Consider the following 15202-nt stretch of genomic DNA (forward strand, 5'->3'; position numbering starts at 1 on the left):
CACTGAACTGAACGCTCATTAAGGAGTTTCTGCCCAATCAACCCTGGACAGGTTCACGTCGCCGGGAAACCAGCGATTGAGAGACGCCCTTTCACCACTCAGAACAGCAGAAGTGTGAAGCCCATATTTCTCCACGGCGTGCAGATTCATTTTTTCCCCCTCGTCGGAGAAAAGGCTGGGTTATCTGATGGCGGGTGAAACTGCACAGGCAAGTGACCCAGCGGTCCGGACGTTCCGGCCGCACAGGTTGCCAGGTCCGCTAATTGATTCCCCAGCGCCATCAAAGCGATGCGATTCGCTGACGGCCCTGGTTCAGAGCGATGCGATTCGCTGACGGTCCTGGTTCAGAGCGATATAATTCGCCAACGGCTGTGGCTTGGAGCTCCCGCTCACTTCACTCGGCAAATCAACCTCCCGCATTAGTTACGCCATCCCATAATAAGGAACTCAAGTGATGATTCCTCTTAATGAGTGTTGGGTTTCATTTTCCACAGCACGGCGGGTACGCAGAGGAGTCGGAGGCAGACGAAGCGCCCGCGAGGAGCCCGTCTCAGCGTAATTAAACTAAGAGCACTTGTGGGGACGCCATGAATTCTGATGAAAGCCTGAAAGCCTGGTCCAGAATACGAGAGCAGCTTCTGCTCCAGAGAGTGAGAATCATTCAGCACCAGCACATACCCCTTCCATCCCGTCTACACACACACAACACACACACACACACACACACACACACACACACACACACTCACACAAACCCCCCACACCCACACACAACACACACACATACATACCCCTTCCATCCAGACTACACACACACACACAACACACACATACCCCTTCCATCCAGACTACACACACACAACACACACACACACACACACTCACACACCAACCACCACACACACACACACACTACACCTCCACCCACCCACACACACACTACAACACACACACACACACACTAACCCCCTTCCATCCAGACTACACACACACAACACACACACACACACACACACGCAGGTACACAAAGGCACACAGACAGATAGAAACACACACACCCACATACACACCCTCCCTCACACACACACACAGTATTGATGGAAGTGATATTTGGAGGTGCTGAGGCAGAGAGACTTGGGCCTGTGAACACTCCTGATCACCACTTCCTGTAACTGTCAGGACCTGTGACATCAGCACACAGCCACCAGGGACTTCCTGAGAGCCTCTTCACTAGAAGAAGAGATGAAAGTCTTTCCAATTTACTTCACACAACTTTGGGTTTTCGCCTGGCTTGCGTAACCCTGACCTTCTCCACCACTGGGGTGGAGGCTGAGTAAATGGTCAGTATGACGGCTCTCTGAGTTTGGTTTTGGACGTGCGGGAGGGGGGTGGGGGATGTGTGTGTGGGGGTGGGGGGCTGGGGGGGTTTGGTTTTGGCAGAGAGGACGTGTGGGACAGTAAATAAAGTGGCTGGAGTATTGCTATGCATGAACGGAAGGCTGAGAGGCGAGGCATAAATTTAGAGATGGAGGAAACGGGACAGAGGGAATTATGGGCCACACTGAGGAATGGGGACCTTTAGACACGATGGCAGAGGCGCGCTCAGGTGCGCCATGGTCTCTCTCTCTATTTTCCCCTCCCTCCCCCTCCTTCCTTCTCACCATGCTTTTTCGAAAAAGGTTTTTCAGCCAAAGGTATTTGTGTCAGCCATTAGTGAGATTTAGCACGCGGTTTCTTCGGTGCAGTATTCGAAGAATTCTCAGTTAAAACGACACGAAAATATTTCTGCGTGAGTTTGAGAAACATCCCCAAATTTTTAAACAGCAGAAATAACAGAGTTATCAGTGGAAGTCATCCAATCCTGAGGGCACACTATTTTTATTTTTTCTCATTTTAATCAGGCTGATTGTAGCGGAGAGAAACTATAATTCATAAAGGACGCGAAGTTAAGCTTGCTCCTTCCCGTATAATTTTTCATTCACTCTCTCCCTGTGCGTCGGTCCAGTTATGACAATTACATTATACTCTAATTGTGCTCGCGGTCCTTCCTTTGCGGCTACGTCATCCAATGCTTTTATCCTTTGTGGTCCGTTTGTACGGAAACCTCAAAAAGAACAAAATCAATACAATTCATCTATATGAGCACGGAACATTCCCTGACCTCAGCCCCAACAAATCTGGTTTAATTTTTGTTTTAATCTTGAAATACAGTCAAGCATTTCCCCCCCAAACCTATTCTCCTCCTCCTCCTCCGTGTTGTTTTCCCTCAGGTGAAGCAATCGTTTTCTAGAAAATCAGTGATGGGGTGAAAGGAATAAAATAAAATAGGCGCGAGCGCGAGCGTTTGGTCTGTGCTGCTTTCCGGGCGGACGGGCGCGTGTTCGGTTTTTTCTCATTCGGCTGAAAGGCATCTCGCGCACAGAAAATAAGCGCCTAACTACCCCCGAGCCGCGAATCTCAATTCTTATCACAGAGACGCGGAGAACGGGTGCGCAAAAGTCGCCGGCGATTCTCCGAGCTGAAGCGAATAAATGCGTGCGAAAACCCCAAAGGGGGAGTCACTGCTAGCGCAGATTCATCTGCTCCTCTGACCGGCGGATACATTTTTACTCGCTTTATATGAAAAAGAGGCTCGCGTAAGCTCTCAGGTGCGACAGTCTCGCAGCCTTTTCCCTCTGCCGGCTCAGCCTGCGTTATTCACGCAGTCCAATCGCCATCAAAACCCGCGTTCCAAAAGGCGAAGAAAACCCCTTCAGAGACCAAAGCGGCGTAAAAAAAAAATCAACACTGTTCCTCAGCTGCAGTGGGAAAACGGACCGCTGTCTCGCATTCTGTCAATTAGATTTAGACACTGCTTCAAATTTGCACGACGTGGGGGGGAGAAAAAAAACGTCTATGCCACACCAGACGAACCAGGGGAACGGTGCAAATTTCGCGGCTTTGACAGAGGCATCGCGGTTATTGCTTTTTCGCTGTTGCCCAGACCCACTTAATTTATTTTGTCACTCTGAGGACAGTGAAGATGTGTAAAAATGAGATGCAGATGACCTACTGAGAATTCACAGCACTCCGATAAAATTACATTATTTATTTGCTTACTGGGTAACAGGAATCATCCAGGAATCCATGAATAATTTCAATCTATTATCCACTTACAGGGCAGGACATCTAAAAGCAATTCGTCAAATTTGACCGGTTCAGTCCGCCATCCTAACCCATGGGACTCGAACCTGCAACCCTTCTGTTTCTGAGTCGTTTCCTAACCACGCACTGCTGCGGTTTCCCGTTGATGCACAGGGCACAGTTTGGGCCCACCTCTCACCGTAAATCACGCAGTGTGTGGACGGCGAGATTTCTCGGGACTGTGATTTCCCCGCAGATGCCTAACGATCTGACACAGAGATTACCCCACGGCGAACGAACCCACCCGAAAAAAAAACCATCAAGCATCCGTCTCCTGCTTCCGGCCCGGTATTTTAAATGTCAGGCACTGGGTGGTGCCAGCTAGGCTTGGAACGGAGAAATTAAATTAGGGTTGTGAAGTTTGTGAGGGCGACGGCTCATAAATACTGGCAGGACGCTGCGTCTACATAATTCAGCTTTAAAACTTAGGCGTGATTTTCCCCTCCAGGGGCGTACGTGTCCAATAAAACCGGAATCTTAAGGACACAAAACTCCATTCCCCGGAGTGCCGGTGTGTGTGTGTGTGTGTGTGTGTGTGTGTGTGAGCACGCACACTCAAGTTGTAAACAGCGATGCTGGCTCACTCCCATATTCTACCTCAATAAAAAAAAGTCTTCACCAAGGACAAATGCATCTGCAGCAGTGCCATAAATTATTGGGAAAATTAAATAATTAAGACTAGAAGCTGGAAGGAAAATCTCCAAACAGACAGGCCCTCTCTGCTCGCCCACATAGCTGTGATTGGCTGATTCACAGTCCCAACGGCAGCTGTGATTGGCTGATCCACAGTGCCAACGGCAGCTGTGATGGCTGATCCACAGTGGCAATGGCAGCTGTGATTGGCTGATCCACAGTGCCAACGTCAGCTGTGATTGGCTGATCCACAACAGGAACAACGGCAGCTGTGATTGGCTGTTCCACAGGAGCAGCTGCAGCTGTGATTGGCTGTTCCACAGGAGTAACTGCTGACGGACTGTGGAGTGAAAATAAATTATTAATGTGAGCCAGCACTTTAGCCAGGTAGACAGAACACCTGTGTGTGCTCACCAGTTAGACAGAGGACACGCGTGTGTGTGTGTGTGTGTGTGTGTGTGTGTGTGTGTGCTTGCCAGGTAAGCAGTGGACACACGTGTGTATTTTTGTTGCACACTCTCCCAAACGGACAGGGGGGGGGGTGGATTAAGTGAGAAATGAAATCCTCCATGTGTACAAGGCTGAACATATTGCCAGTTTACAGGGCTTTGCACACACGCCTTTTCATGCCTGTGATCTTCAAGCACACTTAGACTGAGGGATTTGAGTCTCCGAGGCAACCAAGCATTTAAAGACACCAGATGAGAAATACAAACACACCAAATGCAGCTCATTTAGTTTTTCGGAAATACACCAGTGAATGTTTACTTGCAGAACTTGGAATCAATTCAAGTTCAACAATTAGCACAAAGAAAGATTCTTAGGATGTTAAAGAGGTTTTTAATTGTGTTTTTACAGGTGCACAGAGAGTGACTTTGTGTGTGTGTGTGTGTGAGTAAGAGGGCTTTTTTTTTTTTTTTTAAACTGAAATTTGCAACTGGAGCTCTTAGCAGATGCTTTCAGCCAAAAGGATAAACACAAGGTGCACTTGGTTTCCAAATTAGAAGGTTTTTTGTTTGGTTTTTTTTTTTTTTCAAGCTAAAGAAAAACTCAACTCAAAAATAGATCATAGAGCTGTCAGCGTCTGATTGCTCCTCTTCCTCTCTCACTCAAAGCTGAACCTGCTCGGGTCTGTGCTGAGGAAGCTGACAGTGCACACGACGCTCCCAAACCGAAAAATTCAGGAGCACATTAACGCGTCGCAATCAGTGCGCCTGAATTATTTTTCCAGTCAAGCGCACATGAATTTTCAGGAGCAAAACGCCCCTAAAAAAAAAAGGGAGCATCGTCGAGCCCCGAGGAGCCGTTTTGGGAAAGAGTTCCGGGGGGGCCGCGTTCGTCGGAGGGGCGCGAGGGCCAGGGTACGCTCTCCCCCGATTCGACGAGGGAGGCAGCGCTGCGCGACGCGGGGAAACGAGCGAGGGAAAACACGAAAAAGCGCTGCAGCCAGCCCATCTCCACCGATACGCAGCCAGCCCCCAAGCCCCACCCCCCCAAACCCTCCAGCCCCTCACTCCCCCCCCCCCTCGGGGGAACGACACGGCGAAATCATTTTTTATCGCGCCGTCGCCGCGCTACGGGGAAAGGAAGGCCGCCATTATTCACGTCCGGCTGACGGCGCCCGATACGTCCTCCACCGGCAGGTTCTCATTACACTCCGCTCCCCCGATGGAACCGCCGTCGCCGCCGCCGCCGCCGCCATCGCTGTGACACCGCTGCCCGGCGAGAGGAAACTCTGTTATCCTGGAGGACAGGACGCATGGAGCTCGGTAATAATAAAAATAAAGACTAAAGGTTAAATGAGTGTTTACCATAGACACAGTGGCTAAGGCACAAAGACGGCTCGCCACACAAAAGGACTGGCGTTAGCGGCTAAAGAAGACTGGCAGTTCTTTCATACGCACGTCGAGCGCGCTGTGGTCTGCATTCGCGGATGTGGCTCTGTATCTGTGCCCCTGAAAAGCAGTGGGGGAAAAAAGGAGGAATAATAATGAGGAGCTGTGTCACCTTCACCAGAGTTACAGCTCCTGGCACCTCAGAAACGCTATCAAAATATGAGCTAGCAACATCTCTGCCTCGCTCGCTCACTTCCTCTCTCAAAGTCACTGATCTGCTCTCTCTCTCTCCCTGTGAGCCTCTCTCTCTCACTCTCTGTCTCCCCGTGTGTCTCTCTCTCTCTGTCTTTCTCCCTCTCTCTCTCTCTGCTTCTCTCTCTCTCTCTGAGGCTCTCGCAGTGACCTCAGCCATCTCAGCCTTTCAGTCCTTCTCTCTCATCTGTGGACAGGATTAACTTCACCAGACCACTCTGCACTCAGACGGCTTTCCAAGGCCCAGCGCTGCCATTTCAATTTGGAAAGGCAGGGATCACATTATCAAACAAACAATAACACGGAACACAGCGGAACAGAACAGAATGGAACACAGAGGAACGGAGCGGAACACAGGAGAACAGAATAGAACACAGAGGAACGGAACACAGGAGAATGGTATGGAACACAGGGGAACGGAATGGAATGTAGTGGAATGGATTGGAACATAGCAGGAATGAAAAGGAAGATGGGAGAATGGAACAGAACACAGCAGAGAGGAAGGAAATGAAGAGGGCGGACGGAATGGATGGTGGTGGTGCCGCGGTCCCCTGAAAGCAGACAGAACCAGCAGAGCCCCACACCCAGCTTTCAATCAGCAGTTCTGTCACGGCCCAGGTAAGGACAGGATGCCCCCCTGTGCCCCCCCTCCCACCCCAGTCTCTGACACTAATCTGCTGCGTATCAGAACAATTTGGTCTCCTCTCAATGTCAATCAAAATGACAAGAAATGACAAGACGGCAAGTGGCCAATCACATCGATTCACCGTCTCGGGGCGAGTGGCAGAGAGGGCGTGGCGTGGAGTCGTGTGAAGGTCTGCACGTCATCCCGGGGGCCCCGACGCGCCCATCACATTAAAATAAAGGCGCCATTACATTCTTATTCACGGCGGATGGTAATAAACCCGACTCATCCCTCCCTCCTCCTCCCAGACGCATTTAGGGCAATGGACCGGGGCGTGGCGCGCAACGCCGGCTGCCTCGGGCTTAATCGAAAGATTTCGGGCACCCCCACTCCGCCTCCCCGCCTCCCCACCCCCCCGCGCCTCACACCGCCCCCCCACCCACTCCAGAGCAATTCAGAGGAGCATCCGCCGAGCGCTCGGGTTCGATTTCTCCTAAGATCCATCTCTCTGCGTAAGTGCGCCTGAGTGGATTTTAACCTTGACAAAAGGGCTTTAGGAAAATACCTCATTAATCTCCGCGCAATGAGGAATTCTGGGGCTTTAATATTCAGCTCGGTGGAAAACAAACACTAGAACTCTCACACAAGGCAACTACAGTGCCCCTGTGAGGACAAAAAACTAAACACATTTCCCTTCTCATTCAAACCTTTAATTCCCTAATTGAAACTTACCATTATAAAAAACTCAATTTTTTTCTCATTCATGCACTAGTAATTGCAGCCCCCAGTTTCTACGAGGGGGGGGAGCGTACGGTAATCGCCATGGTAACTTGGCGCAGCGCACCGTAGCGCTATTTCCGTCTTCACCAGAGGCGGCTTCTGTGTCTCCGCTTCTGAAGTGGCGGCCGGGTTGCACGGCTCGGCCTGCCGTTCCCGCGGGGGGAGGGTGGGGGGGGGTGGGGGTGTCCAGCGCCGCGGCACGGGTCAAACAGCTCACCGCTAAAAAGCCCCGCGAGGAGACCGCGGGGGGGGGGGCAGCTTCTTCATTTTTAAATTACCCGTCCCAGGAGAAGGCTCCATGCTGACCGCATCAGGTCATAAATAATGCCCCGCCCGCAGTGTAACCATGGCGACACCCGGGGGACGGGGGGGGGGGGGGGGGGGGGGGGGTGGCCATCGCTGGAGCCAAGAAAACACACACACACACACACACACACACACACACACACACACACTGGCCTGCATTCAATCAACACCTGTCCTCAACTTTAACTTTAAAGCAAGCTTTACACTTTCTCTTCCCTAACTGAGTTTGGCCAGTTAGTTTCACTGACTGCTGAGCTCACCAAAAAAAAAACACACCAAAAAAAAGAAAAAAGTGTGAAGCACAGGGAAAAAAAACAATTCTTGCCTTTTACCGTTAGTCAGAGTTAAGGGGGGGGGAGTGCCAACAGTGTGATTTAAACTTCAAAAAAAGAAACTACAAAAGTGCCATCTGGAAAGAACAGACTCCTGTAAGTTCAATTTTTACAACTTGATGAAAAAATGGCCTAATATCTGAGAGACAAACAAGAAATAATAAAGAGCGAAATGCACTCTGACCCCGAGTCTCGACTTCCCGTTAAACCAATGCATTAATTCCTCTCTGGGTATGAATCCATATTTCATATTTATGCTATGCATATTTATGGCATAAATCACAGGGCTATAAATATACATGCAGTCTCTCGCATATCCGCACGCACACACACACACACACACTCATCACTCATATAAATATACAGTGAGAGGAGTGGAGAGTGGTGGAGAGGGGGAAGGTGATTGGGCGTTTTTCGAGAGCTGGGAATGGGAGACTGAGAGAGAGCGGGAGGCCGCAGTGCGTTTCCACGGGAACCGGGTTCATCCAGGAGTCGCCATTTTAATACGTTTAGCATTTTACTTTTACAAAAATATTCAGCTTTCAAAAAAAAAACTTAAAAAACCCCACAGAGCCAGCAGGAGAGCTCACCCACACTGACTGTTTTGCTTTCTCACCTATCCGAAGAAAGCGCTGACTCAGCACTCTCAACTCAAGAATAAATCCAGAGCATTACTGTCTGTTTAGAACTTGCGAAAGTTTTTTTTTTTTAAAACGTAAATTGTGTTTTCGCTTAAATTATTTAAAACTGAACGTGATATTCTGAAATGGAGAGAAGATCTAAAATCTTGAGCAAAGAAAAAGAGGTGATCCTTTTGTTTTTTTGTTGTTTCGTTGTTATTTGTTACATGTTATTTTCAAAACTCCAAAAACGACTAAATCCAGAAATGGATTTCTCATTATTTATAATGAGCGTGGCGTGCATGTTTACACACCTGGCAAATACACCCACAGGTGTTGAGTGGACAGAATCTCGACAAATCAGAGAGCCTCCCACAGCGTCTTCCCAATTTCGTTTAGTCATTACTGCAGAGAAACACTTGATTGGTAGACCCTTGACAGACGTCCTGAAGAAACTCTGCCAACTGAAACTTATGTGCTTTTCGACACCGTAATAAATAAGCAAAATTTTCAAGAGTCGTGCTGTGTGGGAGTTTATTGGATTTTTATTTGAACCATTTCTGGGAGCCACCTGCTTCTGCGCACAGCTGTCAAGCAGTTCATCTGGCGACGGTTTTCGTCTTGCGAACGTGTGATACGTCTTACCATCGCCGGCAAGAAACAAACACACAAACCGTTCAGATCCACAACATTTGCAAATGGTCAGCCATGCCAAATTCTGCCAAAAATAAACGCGTCTACACGAGCCAAAACTGCGCAAGAATCGGTTTACCACAAACGTTCGAGAGCGTGAATCCCCCGTCTGTGTGAGTTAACCGACCGCGTGAGAAGAAGGCGTCTGACACCGCCGTGTCTTTCAGACGGACAGAGATTCCGCCAACCCTGCCGCCATTCCAGTGTGGGAGGAAAAAAAGAAAAAAAAAAAGATGAAGTCTTGTTTTTTTTGTTTTTTGTTTTTAAGAGCACGTGCGTGAGGACACCTTAACAATCCAACCGACGCGCACGTGCTCTTGGGGCACTGTCTGGGATTTTGGGGTCCCATAGTAAGATCTCACATTGGGCCCCACCACCCCAGTCTGCTCCAGAAGCTCCAGAAATGTTCCAACATTTTTTGAGGGCCCCAATCAGTCAGGGCCCCAGTCAGAAACGCCGCCCCCCCCCCCCAATCCTCAAACCCCACCCCTCCACCATGCACAAATCTCTCTCATCACAGCTGCGATACACAGCATTGGAGAGAATCGGACAACCTAACACAGCAGAAACATCGCTAGTGTGCGTTTCAGGAGATACGACTCAAACACAGCCTGCAAACAGCGAGCGATCCCGCCAAGCTCCGCTAAATCATCACCGCAAACAAATCAGACTGAGCAACACAACCCTGAGCTACGCTTCTGGGCCACTGAGGACGGGCCGCGTTAGATTTAATGGAAAACGAGCGATATCATCTGAAAACATGAAATATGGATGATCGGCGCTTTAAGCTCTCTAAATAATGAAAGATATAAACTCGGCTGCGGCTTGGCCCCCGAGCTTCAGCACAGTATCAGTGAGCTAAAACAGAAGAAGGAGGAAAAAAAAAAAAATACAAATGATACGGCAGTAAAAAGATATGTACTGCAGCAGTCTTCAATTTACTCTGAGACACAAGAGGTTATCTCTTCAGCGCCGAACGCAAAGCCTACACCAAAAACGACTGTAAAATTTGTATGAGGAAGTAGAAAAATCTGCACTGATTTATCATCCCAACATTCCAACATTCAAAGAAAGAAAAAAGAAGAAGAAAGAGAGCTGATAACAGATGGACAGAGAGAAAAAAACGACAGAAGACAATGTTCACCGACCTTCCACACAAGAGAAGATGCCAAGTTTCGATCTGGCAGTTTGGCACCGTGACTCTGATAACAACGTTAATTAATAACGTTAATAACAATTAACAGAAGCAGAGCCCAAAGTGCTTCACAGTCAAATAAAACAAAGACAGCATATGTGACCCAAAAAAAAAAAAGATGCCCTACTTGTAGGAACAAACACCATGTCATGTAACTACAGTGCGTCTGGTGCGGAGGGGGACACCCCCAAAACGGCGAGGCTGGGGGGGTCAGCAGGGTTTTCGGGGGGGGGGTACTCACACGATGTGCGCCAGGTCCAGCGGCCTCTCGGGCTGCTCGGGAAACACGGGGTGGGGGGGCTCCCGGCTCGGGACGCACCCCAGCGACTTGCTGATGGCGTGGCTCAGCTTCTTGGCCGGGGATTTCTGCGCAGACAACAAACAACACGGCGCACGAGTCGTCGGTCACTTAGCGAGCGGTAATCGTTTATTTAGCGGTAATAAGACAAAAACGGGGGGCCGCCAACTCCACTCCCACAGCCCCCGCTAATAACACAGCCGCCGCTGTCATTACTCACTGGCCTTGGCAGATCGGTGGCAGATCGGTTCAGCTCTTAAGCTCTTATCTGGGGCTACAGAGTTAGCAGCCTGCTCGTCTGCAGAGATTTACACAGTCGATTTAAATAGCCGGATGCTTACGGTCAAAGGTAAAAATCAGTGGGAAGTCCATCCTCTTTAAAAAGTCCATTTTCAATAAAGTGCTACGCAACACCACATTTGGCCGGCTTTGCACCGATCTGCAATGCACCACACTAAATCACACCAGATCACGCCAAACCACATCACACCCAATCAAATCAAACCACACCACAGCGTACAGCGAACTGCATAACAGGAAATCACACCAGAGCGAACCGAGCTGCCACCCCACCATCGTCCTGTTACCCTGCCGAAACCGCCCCAGAAACCAGCGCGTTTTAAAGCAGACTCGCTTCAACTTTAAAAGTGTGTCAGAGAGTCTACTGCACACCAGCCCTATCAAGTCCACAGCAGGATGCATTCAAATTCAAACCATTCCAACCGTTTCAAGGCAAAGCTATTCTGGGAGCTGCCAGTTCTGACACCTAATTTTCCGCAAACCATCGCGGATTGACCTTGATCACTGCGCTGTTCCCGAGCCTCTCTTTCTGTTCAAGATACAGAAGCGCAGAAGAACAAAAACTTTCCCGAAAATGAAAGAAACCACAGCGTGGCCTATTTAGAGCGAGATTTCATTTGTGACCCCAGAGACAAAGCAACCTTTAACGAAGGCGGGTTTCATTTAATATTGGCCGATTTGTTTTCTCCAAGTTTGCTCATTTTCAGTGAACAACGAGAATGGTATATTCGCCCACTCCTCTTCAGTGCTCCTGTTACACTTGGCCCTCAGGATGCTGATGTCTCTTTTGCGTTTCTGGCAGGGTTGCTCAAACAGGAAGTCACATGACATCGCCTCACTCATAGGGAATGGAAACAAGCTCCATCAATCATGGAGTACATTGCTAGCAACCAATAGGACAGTGCCAGCAGTGATTGGTGGATACTTTTTGTCTACTTCTTCCCAATTCCCACACTGACCTAGGATGTATAACCAGAAAGTATCGACCAATCATCATCAATGTTGTTCTATTGGTTGTTACTAAAATACCCTGTGATTGGTGGAGCTCCTTTCTGTTTTCCACCAGCAAAGTTGACAACACAACCGTCTTACTCATATTTTACCACCCCTGGGTTTCTGGGCCCTGTAACCACGGCGATGCATCCCGATTTCTCATCCCAGTAACCATGGCGATCCATCCTGGTTTCCGGGCCCCGTTGCCCGCGGTGATTCAGCCTTTAGGGGTCACGCCGCGTGATCTCCGGCATCGCTCCGCCTGACGCGGCGGGAGACGGATTAGGCCGCCATTCCCCGCTAACGCGGAATTAATCACTGTGATGGGGGGGGGGGGGGGGGGGGGGATCCACCTCCCGTTTTCACACCCCAGCTCGAAACAGCTGACCTCACCGAGGCGGTCCAGACACCCCCCCGGACGTCTCGCTTCCTCCGGCGTCTCCTCCACAACGTCACAGACCGAGACGACTAAGAAAAGAACTCTCTCCGGAGAACGTAACAGATGAAACACGGCGCTATTTACAGAAACGCGTCCTTCTGTTGACGCAAATGTGAAGTCGCTTTTTTTTCCGGTCTGAACTTTAAATCCCTCCATTTTAACCAAGATAAACGGAGAGAGACCGGACGCTGCTTCGCTAAGCTTCCAAGGCACATGCAACGGAGGCAAGCAGCAATATAAAAACCCCGATGGACTTGGAGCTCGGTGGAATAAAGTCATCACTTATTAAAACCAATGCATTTCCAAGTATGGCCTTTCTGAGTGTTTCATAAGCTTCCAGCTTCACACAGCCAGTTCGGTTAGTAAAAGCTCCCGTTGGTTTAGAAAAGGCCCATTGGTTGTGATGCTTAAAATGCTAATCGCTTGATTGTGACAATGTTCTTGTTCCGTGTTCCTAGCTTATGGGATTTCTTTTTTTAACAATGTTTGTCGGTGAATGTGGGGGTTTTCAAACTTTCCTGATTCAGAGACCCCCACCCAAGCTCAAGGCTACACAGGGGACCCCTAGGATTGGTTAATTTTTGCTTTATTGTTTTTTTAAAATACGTTCTATATATTCCCAAATCTCCATAGTCATTGTCCATCAAGTCTGTCCAGGGACCCGCGGCAATACCTTCTATGACCCCCAGGGGTCCGCAGATACCCTGTGGAAACCGCGGTGTTAATGCCTCTTATTTATGCGAAGCAACGTAATGGACTGTGAGATCATATCCGACTAAAAGAGTCCGCGCTGCACTAAATGCGAACACGCAGTTCACTCCCATTAATATCAAACTTACCGCACAAACTTCTTTTTTTTTTTTTTTTCCCCCCCGAGTCGCCAGGCTGAAAATAACGGCAATAAATATGTAAAAGTAACGGAAATGCGTTCTGGCAGGCAGAGCCGCTAAAAGCGCCTGAAATGGAAGCCGTGTGGGAGGAGTGCGCGCGCAGACGAGGAGTCTCGCGACGGAAAACCCGCCGGCCACAGATGCCTTCGTCGGTCGCCCACGGCAACGGCTTCGGGAATCATGAGTGTGTCGCTGTCTTCGGGAATCACGAGTGTTTCGGGATGAGTTACCCCAAAAATGTCCCTCGCAACCCCCGATACCGTCACAACGCAGTCGGATCAAAATTCTCCAACTTGTCACTTCATATTATTCATATTCATGTTATTATTTTGGTTTTCAACAACCGGCGTGATGCGTGACAACAGACGTGTTCTCCCGCAACGCAAATAAGCTTATGAAATATAACCTGCGTTATATGTCTTTAATCTATAGTGCAAAGCCATCGAATTCTACCCTCTAGATTTCAGTTATTACAGTTTTACTTAATCTAGACTACCAAGATAATTAAAACCTATCGTATCCCGCTTTATCTCTCCGAACACGCAAGCACAACAGTCACACGGACATGTGTACATCTTTAAGGCCGCGGAATTACCGGGTGGTTCCGCAGAAGCAGAAGTCAAGAGCCGATGCTGCTCGTATCAGCGTCCCTCTCCTGGTCTGCAGACCATGCCGCCCTCTAGTGGTGAAAGAGTGGTACTGGCTCACACAGTCAGGTCAGTGAAACCCAAGATGGCCTGTAATAGGCCAGACTATTCCAGAGGACAGGGGCTAAAAACTTTATTATTATTATTTAATGTCATGCAAAGCTTCAAAACTGTAACTGCTAAAGGGCAAAACGTAGCATTTGGCACAAAGCAATCAGCTGAATCCTAAAGAATCGGTCACAAAAATATAAGCAGATTTCTATGCGTGCTGTTCGGAGCGCACATATATCGAGAAACACAGCTAGCTGCCACTGCAGTATACCGACTCTGTTCCGTTTTACATCCGGAAAGCTGCTCGTTTCTATCAGAGTAGTCTTTCAGTTTTGCTGCCACCTACTGGCAAATGCCACTCACAGCAACAGCAATCGAAGTTTGCCGCAGTCGTGACTATCGAAAATAGTACAATAATATCACACAGCTTTGTAAAACGTAACAAGGAAAGCAGAACATATTCCCACTGCAGCTATAAGTTAGCGGTCGGCTTGTTGTATTAACGGAACCATCAGTACCTCCGTGACAAAGAGACGTGTCAGGGCAGAACCCAACCTCAGCAGCCAATCAGGTTCAACGCTACACTGTGACACACCGTCCCCTCGGTTTCCTGGTAATAAATTATAAAACCGTTCTCACAGGCTTTCACCTCGCTTGAAACCGACTCAGCCATTTGCATTTGCTTTTATGCCCACCCTTGCTCCAAATCGCTGACGTGGCGAACGCCTGTTGCCTGGTTACAGAGCAGACGCCCGTTGCCTGGTTACAGAGGAGACGCAGCAGGCAGACTGCGTGAGTGTACCGGCGTCTCGAGATTCGACGGCTCCATTTTAAAAGCCGCCCTCGCGATTAAGTTTTTTTTTTTTTTTTTTTACCAACTGGGATACTCAAAAGTCCTTCTGTCCGTTTCAGCAGGTTTAAAAAAAGACCAGGGACAAATGGACAGAACCATCTAGAATGTGATTGTATGCTGTAGCATTAAGATCCTACTTCACTGGAACTAAGGGGCCTAATCCAAACCATGAAAAACAACCACAGACCGAGGGGCGTCCATATATTTTAGGTTATATAGTGCATGTAGCACACAAACAGCCTGTTCTTAGGTTCTCTGCGTTTGCTTTTCCCAGCCT

At 48.9% G+C, this 15202-nt stretch overlaps 1 protein-coding gene across 1 annotated transcript in view; it reads right to left on the bottom strand.

The window, feature by feature from the left end:
• LOC135257686 (dystrobrevin beta-like) overlaps positions 1-15202 on the bottom strand; it is a 96113-nt gene that overhangs the window by 40457 nt on the left and 40454 nt on the right. The window contains 1 exon segment of the mRNA XM_064340702.1: positions 10696-10820. Within this exon segment, the coding sequence (XP_064196772.1) occupies positions 10696-10820 (125 nt within the window).

This window comes from Anguilla rostrata, chromosome 6, assembly GCF_018555375.3.
Source record: "Anguilla rostrata isolate EN2019 chromosome 6, ASM1855537v3, whole genome shotgun sequence".
Lineage (NCBI taxonomy): Eukaryota > Metazoa > Chordata > Actinopteri > Anguilliformes > Anguillidae > Anguilla > Anguilla rostrata.